This window comes from Python bivittatus, unplaced genomic scaffold (genome assembly GCF_059951505.1).
Source record: "Python bivittatus isolate LINGU-HERP-01145 unplaced genomic scaffold, Pbiv_v1 ctg000080_np1212, whole genome shotgun sequence".
Lineage (NCBI taxonomy): Eukaryota > Metazoa > Chordata > Lepidosauria > Squamata > Pythonidae > Python > Python bivittatus.
The window spans coordinates 47,260,773-47,287,286 of record NW_028277035.1 but is presented as its reverse complement, the minus strand read 5'-3'; the positions used below and the strand labels follow the sequence as shown (position 1 = coordinate 47,287,286).

The following is a 26,514-nucleotide window of genomic DNA, read 5'->3' as shown; positions in this document are numbered from 1 at the left end:
ATGCACACAATTGGTTAGAACAAGAACATACAAAGCCAGCAAGGCACTGCGTGTGTATCTGAAAGAGGATAGCCCTACTCTTGTTGAAGATGAGCCTCCAGCTGCAAAAGCCACCGTGAATGAATCAAGTCAACAGGAGGGTGCTTGCTAAGCACTTAGATGACCTTGGCAGAACTTGAAAGACTACTGCTTAATCCTCAGATGGGATGCTACCAAAAAACCCCAGGGCTGTACACTGGGCAGGAAAATAGAACGCCTTGGAAGGCAACCATAAACCACTTCCGTGTTGCTGGGAAAATGACATGGACACATCTATGAAGTCACCAAGAGCTGAGCTTGGCTCAGGGGAGGTTTTGCCTTGAACCTTTAAAAAAAAAAAGGCTACTGTCTAGGTCTAAACTCTTATTTTTGCTTCAGAATAAAAGTTGGTATTTATCAAGGATACATTGAGAATATACAGGCATTTTTCTGCTAGCCCTCCTCCTCCAAAAAACAAAAGAGGTTTTATTCTTATAGCTAATTGTTCCTGATAGTCTGAAGTCCAGCAGATCAACACAGATTTCTCTTCTGAGAAAAACAGGCAAAGGAGACAGTATTTTAGACAAAAATCCAAACAGATATTCTGGGAAAGAGAATCTTATTAACTTTGCTTGGTGTAACGCTAAGAGCTACCTTTCCATTCTTATCAACGAAGGTTTCTGAGGAATATGAAGGTTTACTACACTGGATATATACGTGCAGGCTCTGTGTAAACTCAGTGCTTCCTAAAACACATGTGAGTGTCTCTCTTCGAAGTCAGTTTTGCCTTAGACACCATGATTTCAATTGGGATGGGGTCCATAACTGGAACTGATCTGGGATAGAGAAGTGGGTGCATGGAAGTGTAAGGACATCCCCTAAGGCACCCATAAAGCTTCCTGTTCCACTTGATGTTATGTCAAGGCATATTTTAAAAATTCAATAGAGAGGTGGGATGCCATAGAACAAAGTTCTAGCACCATATTTATTTATAGGACAACTTGTGGACTGCACAAAGATCCACTGGGGTGGCAGAAAGCAACTTGGGGAAGAGAGAAAGTTCCCTTTCGGGCAAATAAGTCTGGGTGACTGGCCATGCCAACCAATGCAGCTATTTTGTAGACAGGCTAGTGTCCTATGGTAGCCATTTTTGTCAGTGTGTACATCACACGAACTCAAAATTATAAATGTGCCCCTGGCTCAGAAAGGCTGCCTAGCCTCATGTTTGAGTGTTGAGCTGTTACATCTGCAAAAGCAGGCTGGCAAAAATCGAAGAGGCAAGTTAGCCAAAAACGAAGTAGTCACAAGACGAGGCACCACTGCCATGGCATGCTGACTTTCTCCCACTGCAAAATCAATAGTAAAGGCAAAATTAAATCAAGAGTGGCATCAAAAGCCCGCTGCTCTTTTTACCAGACGGTAAACCAGAGAACTTCCTCACAATGGGGTCAATTCTGCCTGTGTGGAGAAAAGAGGAACGCTCAGGCCCACCAAAGAACCCAAACACAAGGAAAGGACCTTTTTTCAGCCTGGGGCGCAGCTTTGACTGGCTTCTCCATCTGTCAGTGAAGTAGAGCAGTTTCCCATTAAAAAAATAAAATTAAAGCTCAGTAAGTGAGAAGCAAAACTGAGCCTCAAAGAGCAAGAACAGAATGACAGGTGGTGATAAGTAGGATAGGAGAATACAGCCAACAGTGTCAAGCAACTGCATCAGTAGAGAAGAGGTATAACCTTCTTCATGTGCTATCAAGCCTAACTTTTAATCATCTACACTGATCTCTACAGCACATTTCATCCATCTCACAGCAAAATACCTTCAACACCAGAGGGGAAAAACCCAAGGCACCCAACCTCAAACCGGTCCTTTCACAGCCTCCATCCTGGACACTGCTGTTGATAGCCTTATCCTAAAACCACCTTCTGCACCAAAGTCATCACTGGGAAAGTTCACAACTGCAGGAGGCGGAGGGAGAAGATTCAGTCTTGATACATTCAGTAACGGAGATGGGGGAAAAGGGATAAAAATATCACTGGCTTAAAAAAAGCAGCAGGGGTGAGGGAAAAAAAATCTCCCCACCACCCAACCTCGCTTAAATTTTTGGTTAAAAAAATAAAAATGGCACCTGCCCATTGTCATCCCACCATAATTCAAACATCCAAGACATTTAAATATTATTCTGTACATATATAAAAGCCCCCAAAGAAAGGTGGGGGTGTTGAGGGGGACAGGGCACAAGCCCAATTTTTCAAGGGGTTGAGGCCATGTGGGGGCTTCTGCCTCAGGATCTCTCCACACTTGCAGGGTTCACAGTGGTCCAGGTCTATCGTAGTTCATTGGCTTCTATGGAAGGCAGGAAGAGGAGAAGAAAACAAGCCCTCAGAGGACATCCGCTCGCTTATCTCGGACACGGCTCCTTGCTTTCGTTCGGGCTTTGAAGGCAGCAGAATTATACAGGTGCTGGGGCAGCCAAGGGGAGAAGAGACACAGGCCACAATTAGCTCAGAAAACCGCCAATTAAGAACACCCAGAGCCTGAAAATCATGGTCTAATTCTACTAGGCCCAAAATAATTTCTGTTGTTATAGTGACACCGGACCCCTCTACACCTTGCAGGGATTCTCTGTCACTGACGTAATTCTGTAGCCAGAGAAAGGACAGGAAGTTCTGTAACAGTAATACAAGAGGAAGAGAGTAGCCCTGCTGGAACAGGACAAGGACATTTAGGTCAAACATTTTATTTCTTTCTTCAACTAGTATGGCCGCACAAGGCCTTGGGGTGGAGTGGGGTGGGGCTTACAAACTAATTTAAAAAAATCATAAAAAATTAGGCACATCAAGATACCAAAATACCATGTCCCCTTAAAGACAAGCTCAGTCAACACTCTGCCCCAAAGTCCAAGGGAACAGCCAGGCCCGCAGAACCTCATGAAAGGCCAATAGGGTTGGGGCCATCCAAATCTCGGGGGCCAAGCTGTTCCAAAGGACAGGAAAGGTATTGAAGAGGCCAACTAGAAGCTTCTGGAACATTCAGATGCAGGGAACAAAGGCAACAGCTCCTTCCCTGTTTCGCCCCCAGCGCCTGATTTTTACATTTTTAAAAAATTGTATTTATTTATCGTATTTATATAGCCACCTATCTGCTTGGGTTGAAATGAGAAGTCTTTACTTTACATTGGCATCTTTCCCTTTGAAGCAGGCTGTCCCAGTTCCTTGATGTCAGAGAAAACCACACAGAGCCTGAACAAACTGAATGAGAAACCTCTAGAAATATCAGTGGCACTGACGGCCTACCTTCTCGAAGCGTGAGATCTTACTGGCTTTAACAGTTGCTGCATCCAGGACTAGTGGTGGTCCCAGTTCAAATGTCTCCCGTAACAACTCATTGTTCTGGGGAGACGAATCCAAAGAGAAAAGGCCATTAGGTGGTATACTGGGAGAGGCTGCTGAGATAATAAGCAGATTTCTAGAGCTGAAGACCAGTTTCATACCACACCTTGATGGCCTGCTTTTGAAATCTTACTCCTGCTTCATCACCCACATCTAAACTGAGCAGCAAGAATTCAATGCCATTGAGTCAAATTCAGTTCCTCATGACTGCGTGGACAAATGCTTGCCATCTTGATTGGTCTCCCACAGTAACCCGAGGCTTTCCCAAGCTACTACCTCTCAGCAAACCCACCCACTTTCCTCAGCTCCTTACCTGCAAGTGGTGCCTGACACCAGAGCCAAGCGCCTCTTTGAAGGCATTGTATGTTCTTCTCCTTGCCCAGCTGTCCACATACATGCACTCCAGTCCAAACTTGATAGTCTCCTCGTGGCACTCCCCATTCTGGAGAAGGAGAAGACACTCTTGGGGATTCCAAAATAAGAGCTTTAGTTAACCCCACCCACCTCACTACCGAAGGATGACCCTGGGACACTGTTATCTCTTCAAGTGCTTGGAAAGGCCTGGGACTTCATGGATGCTGAGTGCAGGGATAAACCATACAGCAAGGGACTTTTTTTTTTTTAATCTGTGCAAGAAGTCACATCCCCTTGCTCACCAACGTACTGCTAACAGAGGGCTCTGAACAGTCAAAGAGCAGCTTCATTATAATACCTTAAAAAGCAGGATAGCACAGCTATACCAAGTAGAGCTGTGTTTTGTTCCTTTTACTGTGAGGAGCTGGCATGCATCCACCCCTTTCTTCAGCTCTGGAAGGGAAGGGAGGAAATCTCTAACAGATGATGTCCCTCCTTTCCCAGAACAAATGGGATTCTATATCAGTCGTGGGAACCTATTTTCTCTACTAGGCTTCAGCCCCGAAACATTTAGGTAACAGGAAAAAGGAGGACATTTCTCCCAGCCTGCGCAGAATATATTTTCCTCAAAAGTGAACATTTGCTGACTGTGCTCGTTGGAAGAGACCATTTAAATCATTGGGTCCCCTCCCCATCTCAGTACAGGATTACAAACTGAAGCATCATTCCTGACAGATGGTTCTCTAGCCTCCACTTGAATGCTTCTGACATTTGGGATTATGAGAGCGTAAGGATCTGAAATAGAGTACCTGAGGATCTTTTGACAAACAAACAGCTATTAGCCCTGCTAACAGAAGCCCCCCCCCCCTGCCCCCGAGCCACTTTTCCCAGCCTGGTTCTATCCAAACTCCCAGAATTCCAGTTAGCCCAGTCTTTGTAGTGACTCCTCAGCAAGGATAGCAAGAGTTACCTCAATGTAATGCAGGACATCACGGAAGATGGATCTTTGCTTGCGTCGGTCTGTTTTGGCTCGGTACTTGTTGCTGTCAGTGGCCAAGGCTTTTAGTTTGGTGCACAGCAGGTCAGTGTCCTCATAAAAGAAATCCTACTGGGGCAAAAATGGAGTAAGATATTAAACCTAAAGCTTAAATGTGGAGGCCACAGTCTAAGGAAAGACAGCATGTCTTGCATGGGGAGAAAGAAACAAGACAATTTCTTTCAAAAGTTATTTTTCTACTCTTCCCTTTAAAAATAAGAGGCATCCAGTGGGTGTTAGGTTGGCTGTCACTTCCCCAAAATATCACCTATAACTACCCTAATTAAATTATGTTTTAATACTATGTTTTTAAACATGCCTGAAATCTGGAGAGATCATTAATCTCATGCAAAATCTCACACATCTGGGAGTGAGGTAGCTGAAATCTCACAACTTTTAGTTTGCTCATAAGATTTCAGGAATGCGGGAGGGAATGGGGTCTGACTATAAGGCCAGGTAAAAGTGACCAGGCCTTTCAAGAGTTGCCAGCCTCGGTTCTGACTCTTAGGATCTCCTGTGCAAGCAATTTGATCAGGCCCACATTCAGCTAGTCACAAAAAGGAAATGGTATCTATTGATTTTGACACAGGCTGTTAATAAGAGTACAGGCTCACAGACGTGGAATGAGGGTACCTTTTGCTCAATAGCGAGCAATTTAAGATCCGGGGATTGTTCCTCTTAAATAAGGTGTAACTTAGAGCTCAATGATATTAATTCCAAAGTTATGACTCATCTATGTTCATTCATCCAAGCCACTGAAGCAAGCCCTGAGGGCTGTAGTAATCCTGCTAGCCATCCTGGATGTCATGATCCAAGGGCCAGGCTCCAAAACGTGGGCAGATTAGGCCTTGCTGGGTGCTGTGCTTGTAGATTCATCAATGGCAGGCCCTTCCTCTGCCAACACTGAAGCCTCTCCTGCCAGGTCAAGTGCGAAGAGACTCCCTTGGTTTGCAGACCTTGTGCTCTGTCAGGGCACTTGGGCAGTAAGTGGCAAGCTGCCAACTCTTCGAGCAAACACCTCATTTGCACCAACTGCTGAGCAGGAGAAACTTCAGGTTGCGTGTGCTCAACAGGGAGAGGACTGAAACCGCACAGAGCCTTCCTTCTCATCCAGCTTTGGGCTCCGGTTTCGTGCTTCCTCATTCCCGTCTCCTGCATTCTTGACTTTGGCATGTTCCTGACTGAAGCTCTGGTTTTCCTCTCAACACTTTCAAGATTTCCTATGTTTTTGGATTACAAGTGGTTTGACTGGCTTTCTGCCTCCTCCTCACACACCAGTAAGCCTGTTGAGCACACGCACGCTCTTTGTTCCCCTTCCTAGCTCTGCTCCTGTTTTCACACCCCCTTTGCTCCAGCCTTGCCTCTTCCTTGCCTTCCTGCCACTTGTCCTCTTCCCAACACCAGGAACAAACACCCCTGCAAACCTCACCCACAAATGCACCCTTCAAACTGTCTGCACCCAGGCTCTCTTCATGTCTCTCCCTTGCCTCCCTCCAGCTATTTCTCCTCCTCAACTCACTCCCTTGCATGCGCTTGGCCCCTAGTACCGCCACAAGCCTTGAATGCACCGCACCTGCCTGCTGGCTGCATGGGCGTTTGCCTCCTTGTTGAAGCCAGGACACGCAACTGGGAAGCCCGGAATGGGCCACAAGATGTGCCTGAGAAGCTCCCAAACAAGGTAACTGCTCATCACCCACGAATATTCAATACTTCATTATTCTGAACACAGTGGACCTATAAGACATCATGCCTGGAAAATGCTCAGTACAGAATTGTGTGTGTTGGTGCCTGCGTGCCTATATTCCTGAAATAATCAGAACAGTAACTTCATACCTCTATGTCCTGGGCCAGTTCAAATAGCAGTGCAATTGTTTCACCTGCCACAATCCGCAGGTTGACATTATCACTGGAGAGCATCAGAGGCAGCTTAGGTAGATGGCTGTAGAAGAAAAGAGCAAGGATGACTAACAGAACAATGAAGGGAAGGATAATTATAGCCACACCACCTATTTTGTAGAGAAGCTGCTGCTATGCCTCTTTTCCAGCATTCACCCCATGCTCCACATCTAGAAGATCTAGGAAAAGCTAACTGTGGACTCTCTACAGTGAAGCACTAAATCCTGGTTTTTACATCTCAATTAGAATGGATAAAAGATGTCAAGATTTTCTCCCACCTTAGAAGAAATACTGCCTGATAAGATCAGTCAACTCACTCGTCCAGGATCTTCTTGATCTGGGTGCTTGGACAGATGGTGAGGAGCAGCGACCAAGACTGGAGCGCATTGCAATGCAAGATCTGGAGCAGAGGACTGTGGTGGGAGGGTGCCAAACTGGCATCCTTGCTGCATGAAGAGCCAAAGATACCTTCCAGGCAGACCAGACAGGATACTAGGTCCTGAAAAAAGGAGAGGAACCAGTCAGTTCTCACAAATGAGAATGCAATAAGCAAAACAAGCTTTAGTTACCATGTTAGGGGTCAGGGTGTAATGGCTCCCAGATCCTGATGACTATTGACTTGTAGGCTTTTGACTGTCCTAGACCTAGTTCTGCTGTGCTTCAGGATGGTTCATCAGTCACATATATAAGTTTAGTCAAAGCTGTCCTATAGGAACCTTTTCCATTTTTGCTGCCAAACTAAAGCATCCTATGGGCTAGGGGGTTACTGTGAGAAGCAACTGAAGGATGGTAGACCGGTGCCACAGCCCTTATCCCTGTGGCCATGTTTACCCTAGCAGTTTTTTTGCCTCTGCTTGAAGGGTTAGGCAGAGGAATAGTTTTAACTCAGGGATCTCCAGCGACTAACTCCTACTACTGAACATGGTCAGTACAGGGAAGTTTGGCTAATCGCACCTTGGTAACTGGTAACCCTAAACTCAGCACATCGGAAGCTCACTGTCTGCTTCTCTCTTATTCTAGCAATAAGTGCTTCATATTTTTTCTTTGCTAGATCTATTGCATCCTCCTGCATTTGGATATATTAGGTGCATTTTAAAAGTTTGGCTCTACATAACTGAACTGAAAGATGCTCTGAGCCACCAACGGCAACTAGTCTGTGAATGGCAATTTTAAGCAGCATTATCCAAGAAGAGGGCAGAATAAAAACGAAGGGTGAAAAACAGAGGAGACAAAAAGACCAAAGGAACCAATGTTATGTTTCTCTTCATAAGGTGAGCTACAGAAGAAGATGGCAGACATAGACATGGGGCTTTCAGTAACGTGCCGTGAGGGCAGAATCACATCCAAGGTTATTAATTTTGCCCCCAAGCAATGGATATTCTTTGAAAAGATTTCTAAGTGTGGTATAGTCTAGCTAGAAGGTAGAGAGGGAATTACTGGCAGATCTTTGGGTTACTTGCCAGAGTTTAGCCAGATGTTGGACTTCAGTGATTCAATGAATACAAAAGAATCTCCAAAGGAAAAAAAAAAAGTAGATATTAGGAGCCTGAAGTCTGCCTTCCCTTGAGGTAGTCCAACAGCTAATTTACACTTGGCAAAATGTAGGAACAGAGAAGCAGAGAGAGGACTCAATAAACTGGTTTTAAATCCCAGCCACTACACCATCTCAAACAGGCCATGTGGTATGGTGGATGCAGGCGCTTCCTCAACCTAGTGCCAATCAGATGTGGTGGGCCTTGGCGTTTGCTTTCTCAGACAGCACTGGGAGGGCGTGAAAACTCTGGTCCCGCACATCTAGAAAGCTCCAGGCACACGAAGGATAAGTTGATAAAAGGTCAGAGCTGGCTCACATTCTCCTGTGAATTTCACTAGGTAATTGGGGGCAGTCACTATTTCTTGGCCTAATCCATCATAAAGGATTGTTCTGAGGACCAAATGAATACAGTAACTAAATCACTGCAAGCTCCATAAAGGCAGGATAAAAAAAAAAGAACGAATAAGCAAATATAAACAGACCCCCCAAATATAATCCAATACAGACACTCTGAGAAGGGTTCAGACTAAAATTCTTCACAACGATGGTGCCTCCTGCATGGACTGAACACCTTCCATTCTATTCCAGAGGTTTGGCAGGAATTAACAGAAAAGGAAATGCATCCCTCTCCAGAACCCCATTAGAGTTCTGCTGTTAATGAAAGAGTCAGAATATTTCCAAATCTTGAGGAGACACCCCGGGATGAAGAACAACTCCATCCTGCTCCTACAATGCATCTGACAAGGAGAGAAATGGAGTCAGCCTCAGGGGAAAGTCTGCCACTTACAGCCAGTGAGCCCAAACGTTGAAGAAGCACTGGCATACCTCCTTATCCGCAGCAGCAATATAGCAGCACATCCCGAGAGCAGTCGCGCACTGTTGGCAGGGAGACAAAATAAGAGGAGGAGGAAGGGAGGAAGAAAAGGCGAAGTCATTCAGGGCAAGCACTCTGACGCACCTCCCCCCAACAGCCCCTCTGATGCATCACCCTTCACTGCAAACCAGAGAAGGAGGCAGTACTCACGCTCTGCCGAGCGACAAGGCTGGCTGAGGAGTCGGTCAGGATGGTGATAAGGAGCGGCTTCAGGCTGCGGAAGACCTCCTCCCCTTCCGGCCCCGAGCCCATCTGAAGGCACAGTAGTGTAAGAACAGTAGCAGCAAGGGCCTGCTCCTCCCCTTTACCTGGCAGGAGGAACAGACACAGAACTGTTGGCAGGCCTCACACCAGGAAAGAAAAAGCAGACAACCTCACCAACACTGGGAGCAAAAGGAGCATGCGGTGGGGACACAGGACACACAATGTGGTGTCCTTTCAATGTAGGCACAATCGAATCCTTTTTGATTTTAAGATAGCAGGTGACCCGCAGGACATAAAGAGAATGTCAAAATAGAGAGCAAACCTCATCCCATTTTAGCACTGAAGATGTTACCTAGCCGGGTAATGAAATGTTTGCAAGGAAAGAACCAAGCTCAGAGAACCCCAAGGACTCCACAGAATGTCAAAAGCTACACCAAGGACACAGATACATGCATGTCTGATGTAAATGAAACCCAAACATTAATATGGGAAAAGTGTTTTATTCCTTGGCCATCCAACACAGGAGATCCTATACATCTCTACACTGATTCAGCAGAGAGAGCGGAAAGCCAAAGCTTGTGGTTTTCTTAAGACACCTCGTTTTGTTTCTCAAAATGTTCATTCCTCTCTTAGAGAATTCTTAAGCAGTTAAAAGCATGACTTGTCATTATTCTGGAGAAATGCCATGCTATTATTACCTTCTTCCCTCAGTTTGATAATGGCAACTACATCTGTCTGCGTTCATGGCTGTGATAATGCTAACTGTGCCTCCCAAAAAGGCATCCCCCCCACAAGGTTCTGAGAGTAAGCAGCGCACTGAAGAGAATGAGGTTAAGAGAATGTGCAAAAGCCAGGAGGTCTTGCTGAACATTTCACTGGTAGGCAAGCCAGCCTCATCTTCTGCCCCCACTGTTTCATAGACCAACTCATCTTACAAGATTCTTGTAATGATTGGTGAGATCACATTTGATATGCTAAGTATTTTATTAGTCCAAATATCCAATCACAGTAAGGTACAAGTTAACAAGTGCCACCCTTAAGAACAATGGGACAAGTAAAGCAATCAGTTAAAACTCTTTCAAGCCCAAATGATTTCAATGGGAGAAACTGAAGTAGATGCTTAATTCTCCCATTAAGCCAACAGGATCTGAAGTCTTTTGATTACAGTGGTTCAAGCCCCAAACACCAAAACCTTGGGAGGCTTACCTTTCTTTAGGCACTTCTCTAAGGAATCCGTGAGGGTAAACCTGCGTTCCAACAGGAAGTCAAAGAGCGTCTTGGAGGAGAATGCTAGCCGCAGGTTTTCTAGGGCAACCTGGCGGGTCTTGGCACTGGAATGGCAAAGAGTTGGGGGGGGTGAGAGAAAGAGGAAGAAAATGAGAGACGACACAAAACCACACTTGAAAAATCCCCCTCCTCAATCACCATGAATGCAAATGATGCATCATACTCAATTCTCACAGAATGAATTATGTTACTTGAGATTTGTCAAAAAGCACCACTGGGCAAAAATTGCTAACTTAAAAAATTCTGGGCACACTGAGACACATTTGCCCAACTGCTCCCTGCCAGCCATGTCACACTCAGTATTCCCTTTACATACACAAGACCACCAGCCAGGAAGGTTGCCCATTCTTAGCTTCCTAGCTGACCTCTAGATTTACGTGTTCTCTTCCGGCTTGTTTTTTTGCGCCCCAATGAGCAGCCAGCAATAGGGAATGCCCTGAATTTAAAAACCAGCAAAAACTAGCAAAATCCTCTTCAGTGCTTGGATTTGTTCCCTCCTATTCCCTATAACCATCACATGCAGCACTATGGAATAAGAAGACCTGAGTAAAACCATCTATTTAAGCTTATTATAATACTAGCTGGCCAGGATCTCTAATTTATTTATTTATATATCAAATATATATCACCGCCCAACTCCCCTTCAAGGAGGGACTCACAACGGTTGTGGGTGGTTCACAACAAACAATTTAAAATCAGTAAAAATATAAATAAGACAAATATAAAATGCAATTATTAAATACAATAACATCCAAGAGATGGTGATATTATTTCAGCCTGTGACCAGATAATATCGGTCAAAGGTAAGACTAGGGAACCAGCCATTCCAAAAATTGACTATTCCCATCCCCACCCCATCCCTAATACTGTGTAGGCTTTGATAACCTATCCTAATTGTGTGCTTCACTGCTTCCCAACACTTCTCTTTTCTTTTTTCCCTTTTCTTTAACAAATTCTATATTAGGGTCTAGCCTGAATTTCTGTTTGTATCTTCAGTGCAATTCCCCACCCGCCCTCCAAACCCCCGTATATTGTTCTTCAAAAATGTTACATTGCACTCTCTCTCTTAAGTTATAAAGGGTAGAAAGGAGACACCGGCTGCCTCTACTCTTTAGGAGAGAACCTACCTGTCTCTTTTGTTTGGGTGGCTGGGCATGGTGGTGAGAGCAAAATCACTATATAAATGGCAGAAAATGCATTTATCATGAGCCATTCAGCAAGATAGGCATGAAAAGAGTGATTGTTCGTCCATTACAAGTTATTTCACTGCTGTACTTTTAACCTGGTTGTCCTCCAGGAGTTCAAGGCAATGCACATGTACTTCTCTACCCCTATTTTATTCTCACAACAGTCTTGTAGATTACATTAATTCTTCTTACCATGTTATAAGATCGTCCTGAGCACAATACTGAGTTAAATCTTTCTTGCAACTGACAAAAAGCCTTGCATATTCCTTAGCAGATAGGAGTCCTAGGACTATCCTTCTAAAATGTTTTTTTTTTTTAAAAAGTGTTCCTAAATCTAGCGCTAGAACCTGCATTTAGCAGGTAGCAATATCTAAGCAACCTTAGCTATCTCAAAAAACCTATTCAAGGTAGAAACTGGTTAGTATTTGGATAGGAAACCATTAGGAGGTCCAAGGGCTAGAGACTAGATTAGGAAGTGAAAAAACCATCCTCAGAGAAGACAATGGTAAAACCAGTTATGTACTTAAGAACTACACAGATATGTAGTCACCAGAAGACAAGTTCAACTTTATGATGTATCTAGAACACTGTGCACTCCATAATATACAATTTTTGACAGAGGAGACATATTCCAGGGTGAGAAGACCAATGCAGGTTCCAGGGGCACATACACATGATCATCCTTTTGCCTAATAACATATATCATATCAGATGTGTACAGGTAGACCACTCGTTCAGCGACAGTTCAAAGTTGTGACTGCACTGAACAAGTGGTACTTACAACCGCTCCTCGAATTTCCAGCGGTCACAGCACCCTTGCAGTCATATGATCGCAATTTGGGCACTTGCCAACCAGCTTGCACTTATGATAGTTGCAGCATCCTGTGGTCATGTGATCGCCATTTGTGACCTTCCTGCCAGCTTTCCACTAGCAAAGTCAGTTGGGAAGCTGGCAGGGAAGGTTACAAGTTGCTCTGGTAAGTCCCCCTGGCCTCCATATCCTCGTGTCTCACATGCCATCCACCCCCTGGGCCTCCCTGCACTCACACTATGCCACCTACCTCCTGGCCTCCCTGCACTTGCACCCCATTGCACCCCCCACCCCCATCCTTCATGCACTTGCACACAGCCTGCATCAGGCCTCCCAAGCCATCCCCCAATTCACATGTGGCCTGCACTGGCCCTCCCCCATCCCTTATCTGGGACTCCTGCTGCTTCCTGCTCAACAACCTGTGTGTCTTGAGGTTATGACAGCAACTGGGACTACCAAGATTGCCATTCCTAAGTGATGTGGTCACGCGACATCATGCTTTACAACCACATCGCTTAGCAACAGCAATTCTGATCCCAATTGCTGTTGTAACCTGAGGACTACCTGTAATTCTTTGTTCTATAATTCCTATTGTTCCATAATGGGTCAGACTTTGGAGGGAACACAAAGACACTGTGTGGACTGATAGTTACTTCTGGAAGCAAAATGCAATCTAGAAGTGCAGCTGGCAAACCCCAGGAGCCAAAGTGTGAAGATAGAACTATTTCCTCCGGCATTCACTATTTCAGGATCCAAAAGAAGAGGTGAGATAAGAGATGGAATGAAGGAAAATCACTGAAAATCACCAGCATATAGAGGATTATGTATTTTTTCTTTTATTAAAAGGAGAAGAAAGAGGGGAAGAGGGAGTGTCATTGTCCAGAGTCCACTCTACATAATTGAGATGCTTGGCCATAAGGGCAGCAGTAATTTGTGCTGTGCAGAGAGAGCTGCGCCAAGCATTCAGTGAACTTTTGTCAAATCTTTTCAATGCATCTGCATCCAGCCAACCCTGGCTGGTGGGGTAATGGTTTTGGCAAAGCTTCAAGTTTCCTATATGCTAACAGGGAACTCGGTTCTCCAAGTGCGGGGCCTTATGTAAGCAAAATGAATCACACACAAGTGGGAGGTACAAGCAAACGAATGAAACAGCATAGTTAATTCCAGCTGTCCCCCTCCACCCAGTGTATTTAAGGAAAAAAACCATAAGGGAGGTAGGAGAGCAGCATCCCCTGAATGAAGACTGCGCGTACTCCATGGATGGATGGGGGAGGGCTAGCTCTTGGATGGGATGGGTCAGAAGACAGAAAACCAAGGGAGAGATTAGAAAGGATATAGCTGGCTAACATTTTGAGAAGAAAACAAGCTTTAACGTGGAGTCCTTGATGCTCTCTGAGCTTGGTTGTTTGTTTGCAGATCTTTCATTACCCAATTAGGTAACATCACCAGCGCTAGCGAGTGTGGGGTTTGCTCTCTGTCTTATATACAGTAGCTTGTCCTGCCAGTGTTGGTGAGGATGTGATTTTCTCCTTGGTAGTTCCTGATTAGGGTATTGTTTTCTGCTTGTCTGGTGTTAATCCTTGCTTATCTGGGTGTAGGCTGCTGGAGGGGATGCATTCTGGTTTGTTTCCTTCATAGTTTTTATTGTCTCTCTTGAATGGTGTGTAAATGTGGTTTATCTCTATGTGTCTATTGATGGCTGATTTGTCTGAATACCAAGCTTCCCTAGTGTTTTTGGACATAGCTTGGTCTAGGATGCTCAGAGTTTCCCAGTTGAAACTATGGTTGAGTCTGTCCATGTGTTGTGAGATTAGGGAGTTTTCATTGTGTCTTCTGACTGCTAGTTGGTCTTCATGGATGTGCTCTGTTAGTCTTCTGCCTGTCTGTCCCACCTAGTGGCTGTTATAGTCCTTACACTATATGTTGTAGATGACTTTTTTCTTCTTGGGCTACTGGGTCTTTTGGTTTACTTAAAATGTTTTGGAGGGCTTTAGTTGGTTTGTGTGCTGTGGTGATGTCATGTGGTTGTAATAATCTGTTGGTTGTTTCTGAGATGTTTTTGATGTATGGCAGTGTTATCCTTTTCATAGCTTGTGCTGGTTGTGCTGTAGTGGGTTGAGTGGTCAGGGACTTTTTGATAAATTTGCATGGGTATCCATTTTGTTGGAAGATGTTGTATAAGCAGTCTGTTTCCTTTTCCTGTGTTCTGGGTTGCTACAGTGTGTTTATACTTGTCTGCATAATGTTCTTACATAGCTCCTCTTGTGGGAAGTTGGGTTGTTACTTTGGTAATGGAGCACTTGGTTAGTGTGGGTTGTTTTTCAATAGACTTGCATTCCTAATTTGCCAGTGTTTCCTTTGCTAATGACGATATCCAGGAAGGGTAGTGTGTTGTTGTTTTCTTCTTCCCTTGTGAATGTTATTACTTTGAAGAAGTTGTTGATTGTTTCATGGGTATTTTCTAATTGTTCCTTTTTTATTATGACGAAGGTGTTGTCTACATACCAGATCTATACTTTTGGTTGTATGTGTGGGAGTGCTACAGTTTCTAGATGCTGCATTACAGTCTCTGCTATGAATCCTGAGAGTGGTGATCCCTTGGGTGTTCCTCTGATTTGTTGGTATATTTGTCCATCAAACTGAAAATAGGCAGTGGTGTAGGGGCTGATGAGGTCCATGATTCTGGGTATATCCATCTTAGTGTATCTGGCTAGATCAGGTGTGTTGAGCAGTACTGCTGCCATGGATTCTTTCACTAGTTCTGGATCTATGGATGTAAAGAGTGCTGCGACATCAAATGAAACCGTAATTTCATCCTCTATTTTTAGGTCTTTGATTTTCTGGAGGCGCTGTAGTGGGGAGCTGATAGAATATTTGCTCCCCTCTGTAAGATGTCCAAGCTTTTTTGTAAGTTCTTTGGCAATGTTGTATATTGGGATCCCAAGTAATGATACAATTGGACAAAGAGGTATGTCGGGCTTGTGTATTTTGGGGTGTCCACAGAAGCATGGGAGGATGGGTCCACTCCTTTTCATCTGCCACTGTTCTTCTCACAACACATGGACTTACAACACATGGACGGACTCATGGGTGTGGACATGGGCAACACATGGACAGACTCAACCATAATTTCAACTGGGAAACTGAGCATCCTAGACCAAGCTAAATCCAAAAAACGTGCTGAAAAATATATTCATGTGTATGTTTAAGAAGTGTTCCCACTATTCTCATTCTTCTATGCCTCTGTCTTGTTGCAAGGAGAATTGCTGCAAGTGATCTTAGCATGCAAGGCATTCCTTCTCAATTCAGACACCGCCCCAAACAAGTGTTTGTGCTAACCAAAGTCAAAATCCATGCCACAGCTTGAATTTCCAAATGTATAAGCAAACCATGGGCAGAGTTGCCCATTTGTTTCTGGTAAAATGTGTGACTGATAGTGCTCTAATTTTATTTTCTACCAGTTATGAACTCCAGCCAGTAGGTTCAGGAGCCTCTGGAAGAACTGGTGTGTTAAATTCAGATGTCACCCTAGCAGTCCACAAGCTGCTCAATCTGCCTCAGTCTCTAAGCAGGAGAAGAAGGTGGGGCCACAATTAAACTGGCTATAGTGATGCACCAACATCAAAGAAAGTGATGAGAAGGTCAATGGAAAGTAATAAATGTCACTGGTTACCAAAGACAATGTGCGGACCGTCCTCACATCAAGGGTTAGCAAGTCCACTTCGAACTACAACAGTTGGTTATTTTGGACAAAGTTTATGAAATCTGGCATCAAGTTTAAGCACTAGATTTGGCTCTGGCCACCAAAGAGTCCATTTATCTCACCTTTTGTCCATCACATTGTCAATGCATTCTTTCAGTTTATCTTCCATCTCCTCTTGCTGTGCTTGCTCATCTACTGCTTCACCTCCTGAGAAAGGCAGCAGGAGAAGAAAAGAAAAAGATCAAAGCTGTATCAGACCAGCCAGACTCAGGGCCTGAAATTCCTGCACTCCTAGAACAAGGAGAACAAGGGTTACAAATCAGGTCTGAATGGCACTGGCAGAGCTGCAGAAAAGATTCTTTATCCTAGCATTTCAACAGGCTTTTTGTTCCTCACGCTTGTTCAATAGGCTTTTGGCAGTTCTTGAGCTACAAATTGTTCCAGCAGCCACTCTTGTTTTAAAAGAATTAGTTCAGATGAAATTAGTAATGGATGAAATTATAATACTAGCATAAGAACACAATTTTTAATCATTCGACTGAAAGTCATTCAGGCCATCAGCTGGTTGTAATAAATGCCATACAAGACATTTTTAGAACCTTGATTTTTAATTCCAACATTTACCTCTACTATTGCCACATACCAGGTTTTCTTTTCATCATCTTTGTGAATTATTCAGTTATGTGATAATGCAAACTTATTTGAGTAATTTGTGATTCAGAAGAGCCAGTTTTTGATAAACTTCATTGCCTAGAAAAGTCTCAACACATAGTGGCAGTTTTTGCTAAAAATTTAACAATATCCTTTCCCAACCCCCTTTTTATGAAACTACCTTCCTCCCCATCCCCAAAACACACATCCAATTAAAAAAAAATAAACAGCAGTTGCCAATAATAAAAATACATTGTGTTAGGTTTGTAGATTACATAGGTATCTATATAACAGAAGTTCTCTCATTACAGAATGTCACTGAGAATTCAGCACCAGCAAGCTAATACTGTGTATCTCTAGGATACCAGATTAGAAACATCTGGTCTATGGCTTATTTAGTACACAGAAGAGCAAGGTTTGTGAAACCACCTTTTGCCCTACTTACCTGTCATTTCTTCAGCTATACTGGCACTTTCACTGGCACTGCTGTAATGACTGAGGACTTCACTAGCTGCTTCATCATCACTTGCTGGAGACTCCATCTTGGGGTTGCTACGAGCACCTTAAGGAAGACATTAAGAAGATCAGGGTTGCTTCCTGTTTACCTACATTGAATTCAGGGTTTGCCTAGGATATGCTGTATCTGAAGAATGTAAAGCGCATTATCCAGGGGAAAGAAAAGTTGCCAAGAAATAATTTACCACGATATACCTATAACCACTTGAAAAGCTGGTCACTGTGCCACCCCAAATTTACCATCTCTGATAAAAAATCTGGAGAAGCAAGAGAATAGTAATATTCTTTTCACTATTTCACAGGAGAACTCACTACCCTGATAAATGATGATTACTGTGACACATCTTTGTATCTGAAAAATCCTTTGGAGTACTTGGGGTGGAATAACTCAATTCCGAGATAACTTGGCTGTTTGGATTCATACAATTGGCAGTAAGAGATCAGTTAATAAGTCAACATTCCTCAGTGTGGTGTGTCCCAGGGAAGCTGGGATTCCAGCCACATGGCCATCATATTGAAAGGGAGGCTGGCAAAAGTTGAGGTATGTGGCCTTTGGTGTCTATCATGATTTAGATTTCTTTCTAAATAGTAACAGTGGTAACACTCTTATCTACAATGCATCTCTTCTCGTCATCAATAACATTAATATTTATATCATACTTAAGAAGTAAGCCCAGAAATAACAATTACTGTACCTTACAATATACAAAAATACAAAGTAGACAAATTATAAACCTAGGAAACTCTAACCCTAAGGGACTAGTGGGATACAAACAGGTAACCACTTCACAAAAAGAAAAGAAAAAAAACCCTATAAAACCTACTGACAATACTATAACTAATTAAATCAAGTAAAATTAAGCAATATGCAACATAAAAGCCGGAATATGGGTCATCAGGGCTAGTTCTAAAACCACAAGTCCCTAAGATCTAGATCAGCATACAGGACCTATTGTCCTTTTGATTTCTTTTTAAATACATCTCCCCAAATAATATATCTCTTTCCATAATATCCCCTCCCAAAAGCAAAACAGATCTTATAAAAGATTTGTTCCAAAGGTTAACGCAAGACAAAACATTTCATGTTAAATCAAGCTAAAGTCATTTAGGTGTAAAAGACTACAATCAGGAAATATTTTTAAAAATGGGGGGGGGGGGGGGAGATTGTATTTTCTACTCACCTAAAACCAGAAGAAGAGCTATCCCATCTCTTTACATTCCCAGATACATCTGTTAGAAGTGGATAGCAATAAGCTTACTGGTGGCCTTTGAATAAAGTTAGCACTGTCAGCTTAGGCACACCCTCCTGATAAACACTGAAGGCCTGGACTAAGAGATAATTGGCACCGAGTGCAAGAAGTGAGGGAGAAACAAGGAGAAAGCCAATCTTCAGCTTTCTCTCTGACTGTAGGTTCAATACCCATAAAAGCCCTCATGGGGTAAATTTATGATGACAACTTATTTTGTTCAGGATCTGAGCTATGTGGGAAATGGTTACTAAGGTGAAGAGCCATGGATAAGTACTAAGACAAAGCAAAAACAGGGATGAAACATCAGTCTTTAAAAGGTACTCCCAGTAATCAAATACTGTAGTAGGTTTAACAGAGAAGAAAGCTCTTAATGCTTTCAGATTTTAGGGAGCAGCTACAGATAATGTCTAGTCTAGCTTCTGGGTCTGGGGTGATCACTATATAACTTCTGTTACACCATCCATTCTGGCTGTAGAATATCCATCATTTGGGCACCCAGATCAAAAAGCCATGCCTGCTTGCTGCAGTCGCTTCTATTAATTCCTTCTGAAACAGAAGCTTGCAAAAGCATAGACTAAATTGGCTCCAGCATGCTTAGCTGAGAAAATGCGTCACCTTAGCTAGCCTCGTGGAGAGCTAAGTTAGTGGGATAAGATCTCACCAGCCAATATCTGATGTAAGGACAGCACCTGCTCCCAGCCTGCTCTATACTGCTAAGAGACTTGCTAAGGAGAAGCAGAGGCAGAGCACTTGAAGAATCGTTGATCCAGGTACAGCACCAGGAATGGAGCTCCCACTTTGCCACCTAGTTTTATGCCAGCAGCAGTTAACCTCATGGTGTAGTATTTTTAAAAAAGCAGTAACAGTGTTTTAATACTAGTAGCCTGTTTCTATCGCCACTACAGTATCAACGTTCCCAAGAACTGTACTCTGAAGCACCTCCAGTCTGCCTGGCTATTTGAAAGAGCGTTTCACCTTAGGTAGTCTGATGGAGGCTTAAGGCTGGAGGTGGCTAGGAAGGCAGCCAGCTCCTCTGCTGAGCCAGCTAGTCTTCCCCTGTTCGAGAGACCGTGATAAATCAAGCTACACAAGGCCCAACACACTGGTGGTGATTAGCCTGCAATCATTAAGATGTTATCACTCTATCATAGCAACAAAGGATATGAGCTGTGAAGAACAAGCAGACTTCAGCTCAACCGCCTGCTTCATCAGGAAGCAGAGAAAGGAAGACCAACTATCAACTGCTCCCAAAAGGGAGGATATTGTTACACTAGTTGGCCTGTTCATGTAGCTTTTGATTAAAATATTTAAATGTGGAGATGGAGTTCCTTTTTTATACTTTTTGGGGGCAGATGCTATTCTGCTAGGCAGAAAAGGTGACACAACCTAGAAACAGACTCAGGGTAAGGCAACACAGATTCCATTTTTCAGGGTGATAAAGTAGCAGAGAAGTTGGAAGCCCAAAAAGCATTCAAAAGAGGAGAGGGCTGGGAACAGGAAATGTAATTTAACTCCTACCCCTAGCAGCAATGTAGGACACAAAACTCTACACATCTCCATAAATAGAAGCCAGCAGTCAGCATCAAGGGAGTGTCACTAAAGGGTTACTGCGACTCTAGCTTTCTAGCTGACAAAGCCAAAAGATGAACCAGTGGCACAAGCCAGATGTGACTGACCCCAAAGCAAACAGGGCTGTATGGCGCCACCCTGGGACAACGGGAAGCTGGAGTTACCATGCTACAGCAGCAGGGCCTGTCAATCACCAAGAGGTGACCCGGCATTTGTAACCCAGACACAGAGCAAGAACAAGCTAGCAGCAGGACTAGCCAGATGCACATGTGCAGCTGAAGCTGTACTTAATGGGAGTGCTTGCAAATGGCCTGCCAACAGATGCCAAAAGAAACCAGCACCCTGAGTTCCACACAGTTCTTGGAAAGACAAGTTTGGTACCACGGCGGAGGCGGGGAAACGACTGGCTGTTAAATGCGTATTAGAATGGTCCTCACTGAAACCTACATCAGTATTCCATTCCTAGGTGGATCACACACAGACCATGCTTTTAGCATGAAGCTGGTTCTCCCCCCCTCCCCATGGCTTCATGGAAACCTTTTGAGGAATTTGAAAATTTATCCACTGATTGGGAACAATTTCATTGGTCCTGATACAAGCATTACAGCATCTTCAGTGCTCTTTTGTTTTTCTTATAGAACTGCCTTCAGCTAAGGCTGAAAACAGGGGAGATAAAGACTACCCCGCTGCTAAAATTAATGGAAGCCCCAAATGCTTAAGTTTTGTTGAACTGTGCCTTGTCCCAGATGTCTTTACATGTGAGATAGACAGATAGACAGAGAAAGAAAAGAAAGAAAAGAAAAGAAAAGAAAAGAAAAGAGAAAGAAAGAAAGAAAGAAAGAGAGAAAGAAAGAAAGAAAGAAAGAAAGAAAGAAAGAAAGAAAGAAAGAAAGAAAGAAAGAAAGAAAGAAAGAAAGAAAGAAAGAGAGAGGGGTGGAACAGAGCTGCAAGGAAGGGAAGTTGAAAATACAGTCTGTAAAAAAAGTCACAACAGGTGGAGAGTGGGAGAACATTCAGAAGGGAGTTTTTGAAGCAATGCCAGTGTAAAAGGCTCTGGCAATACAGAAGAGGAAATGGCCAACATTTTTTAAAAGTAGCAATTTCGAAAGGGGCATTATCTTTTCCTTTCCAAGTTACTTATACAAAGATCATCATCTGCCCAGTAGCAACCCCAGAAGATTTTTTTAAACAATATTTCTATCTTATCAAGGAATTTAAACAGGAACTTAATAACAGAAAACAGAAAATAAATACAGCAGCAGAAAACAAAACAATGAGGAAAATGCAATAGTCTATACAATTATTTGGCTAAAATCCTAAAAGGCCAGTCGTAAAATGCTTGCCACCCACTGCAAGGAGGACATTCCAGTTAGGGTTCCACCACAGATTAGGTCCTGTTTCCCCACACACCTGATCCCACCAAGTGCACAAACAAAAGAGGGGTGGTCCCAGGTAATTTTAAGGAATGGATAGGTTTGAAGGGGAGCAGCATCCTTGACACAGTCATTGATAATTTTGAATTGTGCCTGGAAATAAATGGGGAACCAATGGATGAAGTGTGCTTTATATAGGTCCACAGCCTATCTGCTGTGTATTAAACCAAGTCCTCAAAAGCAATCCATGTATTCAACAAAAATTAGGATCTATGCCTAGTTGTTACTTGGGACTGGAGAACTGTGATTATTATGGTCCCAAGGGTTCCCCCCCCCCCCAGGAGGTTTATAAAATAATAAATAAACCAGCTACTTGAAAGCTCAGTCTGTCAAACTATGTTCTAAAACAGGAACATAATGGACAAATGGACAGTAAGGATGGGCGGGAGGTTCCAGCCCTTTATTAATATACAGAAACACCTCAGCAAAGTTTTGCAGAGAGCACCCCAGGTTTTATGGAGGACATAACAAAGTAATACTAAACAGAGAGGAAGAGGAGACCAGCCCAGCCAGTATCCACCTGCCCAGCTGGAGAATCCCATAGCATACAGAGGAAAGCTCAGTTCTTGTCCCAGGGCTGACATCAGAAACAGCTGGATGTTCTTGGAACCAGTCCAATTCATCTAGTTCATCTGAAGAGGTCATGAAGAGCTTCACTGTTTACTTTCATGCAGGAGGATTTTGTGACATTTCTAAGGTAGCCCAGCATGCCACGTTTCTTTCTTTTTTGAATTAGCACAATGAAAAGGCACACATCACAAGTGTCCTCACTTTAATTTCCTCAGAAAAACTGCACTGTGTGGAAAATTTCACTTTTCTACAATGTGGGAATCTGGCCTTCTACTAAGCAACCTGGCCTGCTGAACTATAACATGCACTAGACTCTAATGTCTTTGACAATCCCTCAGTTCAATGGAGGATCCTGATTCTGTTTGCACAACACAATAACCCATAGTTAGCTGAACTACAGTTTACCAAATTAACCACACTGAAATATAAACCAATCACACTGGGTTCATAAAAATTTTCCAGCAGAAGCTAGCCACATCTAGTATAGTTTGTTAGATGAATCTAGCCAATGGATTAAACCAAGTAATATTACTTTACACAAGAAGGGAAGCAAGAATGAATGAGATGCAGCCAACTAGGGGATAGGTGAATGAAGTACTCAGTTTTGAATAATAGGAAGGCTACTATCATGTCTTCTATAATGGCATGTGCCTTCCATTTGCTTCAACAGGCCTTTCATCTTGGAGGTACATAAGCAGAAACCGTCTACGCCAGTAAAAGAGAGTTTAAACCAAAACCATGGTTTGTTTTAACCATATTTTCTAGAACAAGCCATAGTTGTGTTCATATGTCACACTAACTCAAAACCAAATCATATTATGATTTAATGCAATATATGAAGCCAACTAGAGACTCAATTCTCACTTCACAGTGCAAACTTCATCACTCCTATTCTCACTCTGGGTTTCTGTGCACAAGAAATGTTATGCACACTTGTGAAGTACTACCACATGACTTGTTCAGTTTTGTACACAGCAATGCACAGAAACTGCTTGAGATGATACAACAGTCACCAAACAAACATTCGATGACCACAGCAGAAATAGTACCGAGCTGGCAAATATTGCTCTCTCAGAGACATCTAGGCCACAGAGAGTAAGTATTAAACATTTAACTATGAAATCAGTATGTCTCAATGTAAGCCTCTTTATAAAACAAAGAATATAAGCATTACTTCTTGACAACTGTGGGATACAGCTACTTTCCCACTTGCAGAAACCAAAGTAAAAATCAGAGTGATAAATCAGTGAGATGAAAGTGAGCACAGAAAGCTATTTGTTCCCAGCAACCCAAAGCAGATTGGACTAGATTACAGAGATACTATCAGTTGTTAGAACTATGTCTGTAATTACAAGTTTCAGCAGTGTTTTTCTTGTAGAAAGGCAAAGTTAGATGGGCACACAAACAGCACAAGATTCAGTTCATAGGCAACTATGTAACAGCAACAAATCCTACAAAAAGTCTAACCACATGGTGGTTCCTTCTCATAACTGGCCTGCAACCATCCACCATTTCACTAAATGAGGTAGTCCTTGTTATATTTCACACAGCTTAGAACGGCAACAGACTTTATGCTCCCTATCACACCATCCAGCTAGGTTTCTGTCAGAGCAGAGAGGCTGCCCTCCTTTCCTTGGTTCCAGATCTTCCCATCTCAGAGCCATTTTCATTCAGCGCACCATATGTGAGTGTGGCCTGCATATCCCATGACATAACACACTTTTTACTGCCCATAAACGAATGTATATTCACAAAGTAGAAACACAACGTATTTTCCCAAGCAAGAATCTTCTATATTCTGGAAACTGTTTAGTCTCCCCTATGAAGCAGGCAAAGAGAAGGCCAAGGGATATGTGGGGGTCGGGGGGAATATTCTGTCAGGATTAGGAACTGGAAAATAAGGAAGCCGGAAGCGAGGTTTTCTTCTTTCTTTTAAAAGGCACTTGCTGAGTTTGGAGATAACAGTATTTCAGGTGAAAGTATCGGGCAAGCGACAGACGTCCTCGGACACCATTTCAACAATGTGTTCCAAATTTACAGCCTTGCTTAGACTTTCTTCCCCATGAATCCCGCACCACCGCACTTTCCACCCACGCTTCTCCACCCGAGCGCCTGGAAGGGTCGGGCGGAGCAGAGGAACAGATTCGCTTTCCGGGCGCGCCGGTCCCTCTTGACACGCGGCGCTCCAGCCTCGCCCGCCGCCGTAGCAGCTGCCAGAGGTCCTCCGGGGCCACACTCGGGTTGAGCCGGCGGGCAGAGCGATCGAGGCTCGCCTTCCTCCGGCGGGCAGAGAGCTCGCGCCTGGCTTCCAGTCCCAAGGAGGCAAGGATGCAGGCGAGCGGCCAGCCGACCCCGCTCGCTCTCGCCGTCACCTACCTCGGCCGCCTCGGCGGGATCCTTCGCCCCGGCGTGATCGGGGCATGGCCAAATTGGGCGGTTATCAGGAGACGGTTTCGGACCGGGCGGCGTCTCTGTGTTGTAGATCGACGGGTACGGTCGCTGCCTCACAGGGGAGCCACGCCGCCTGCTCCACCACCATCTTCCTTCCCTTGATTGATCACTCGCTCTCTTCCCCCGCCAAGCGAGTGCCGGTGCCGCCGCCGCCGCCGCCGCCGCCGTTCCCTCTGGGAGCTGGAGTCCTGGCGAGCCTGCCTTGCCCAGCTAAGGCGCTTTGTGACAGCGGAGGGGTGAACTACGAGCCCCATGATGCTTCGCGCGCCTCCCTCTCAGGGACCTGCTGGGAAACAGAGTCCCGGGGATTAAGCCACACTTGTAACGTTTGGTGGGAGGCAAAGGAACTACGACTCCCGAAAGGCCAGAACAGAAGGTTCTCTCGCCCGGACGGAACCCGCCGGCTTGAAGTTCAGTGCCGCGTTCTAAGGGCTCCCGTGAGTTGGAGAGGTTAGCTCTCGCGCCCTCCGCTGCAGAAGCGGGGAATTCTGCAGAGGCGAGTTCATTTCTTTGCTGCTGTACCGAACAGTGACCTGCATTCCCCAGCTGGAGAGCGGGGGAGAGGATTAAGGGAATGTTATTGAATATTAATGAAATATGTTTGGTCGTGTGTGAGAAAACATTAAGCAAACAGTAACCTATGTTGGTATTTTGAATAAGTCGAACGCAAATCGCGACAGCATTTTGATGGTGCCGTTACCACCTCTTCGAGTTGTGGGACGAAATCGTCACGCAGCCGCGGCCTCGCTGACTGTTAAGCAGGAGAAAGACCCACCAGAGCGGCTGCAGACGGCCGGGGCGGAAGAGAAGGGGCCATCCTCTCGCTTTTCGTCCTTGGCTCGCAACCTTTACTCGTGGCCTTTCGATAAGAAGCACGACCTTCCGTACGCATTATGTCTATTCTCTTTTCCTTTGGGCGGGGCATCGCTTCAGGGGGAGCCCATTAAAAATGATTCACCTGCAGTCCGAACGGTGTGGAATGGACCTGCTAAGGTCCGCGTGGATCTTACTTCCCCTGCGACTGAGTTGTTGGCCATAATCAAAGTTGCGCTGGGGCTAATGTATCTAGGCTGCAAAAATCCGGACCACCCTAGTTGGCAGCAAAAAGATGCAGAATACTCGAGTCTTTGCTGCCTACTAGTGGTCGTCCCGCTTTTTTGCAGCCCAGATCTGGTAGTCCCAGCCAAACTGTCCTATTTAATCTTACTTTTTAAATATTCTTTTTACTAAAATAAAACAATAAAATAAAATAAGAGAACCTAGCATGTTGCAAAGCAAAGTTCCAGCCTCAAGTATTATCTGTCTCTCTCACAATGCGTCTAGGCCCCATATAAACCAGAGAGAAGTAGTCCTTAGCAACTGAGTCGGTTAGCAACTGCTCGCAGTTATGACAGTGATGAAAAAGTAACTGTGACCGTCTTCACATTTACTACCTTTGCAGGTCTGCAAAGCAAAGGAAAGCTGAAGTTAAATTGTGATGTTTCATTTAGTGACTGCTTCAGTTAACAACCAAGTTGCCGATCCCAACTGTGGTTGCTAAACGAGGACTACCTCGTTTAGTAAAATGGTTGATGGCTGGAGGCCAGTTGTGAAAGGGAACCACCATGTGGTTCAGTAAAGAGTATTAATCAAATGCATATAATCACTAAGGTTGCTAAGGCTAGAAAGATGTTTGGCAACGAAATGGGCAAAAAGCATCCTACATTTCTTTGTTGGCATCTGATGGTACTTTGTTGATGAACCCTGAGCTAAGAAAGATCATAATGTGAGTGGTGCTCAATCA

The 26,514-nt window shown here is 44.1% G+C and overlaps 1 protein-coding gene across 3 annotated transcripts; it reads right to left on the bottom strand.

Moving 5' to 3' along the window:
* Nucleotides 1-1,750: 1,750 nt before the first annotated feature.
* On the bottom strand, nt 1,751-24,887 carry IFRD2 (interferon related developmental regulator 2). 3 transcript variants are annotated; one of them, XM_007420655.4, is made up of 12 exons: nt 24,657-24,887; nt 17,388-17,504; nt 16,414-16,498; nt 10,510-10,634; nt 9,250-9,407; nt 9,051-9,101; nt 7,009-7,190; nt 6,629-6,734; nt 4,730-4,864; nt 3,719-3,847; nt 3,310-3,405; nt 1,751-2,476 (listed from the first exon to the last, which is right to left on the bottom strand). In XM_007420655.4, exons 1-12 carry the CDS (start codon nt 24,700-24,702, stop codon nt 2,396-2,398), a joined length of 1,311 nt encoding a protein of 436 aa, XP_007420717.1. In that variant the 5' UTR covers nt 24,703-24,887; the 3' UTR covers nt 1,751-2,395. The 3 variants fall into 3 exon arrangements, with proteins under 3 accessions (XP_007420717.1, XP_087990139.1, XP_087990138.1); XM_088134013.1 differs by having other exon boundaries at nt 16,414-16,582; nt 24,657-24,676; XM_088134012.1 differs by lacking the exon at nt 24,657-24,887 and adding an exon at nt 18,640-18,691.
* Nucleotides 24,888-26,514: the final 1,627 nt, after the last annotated feature.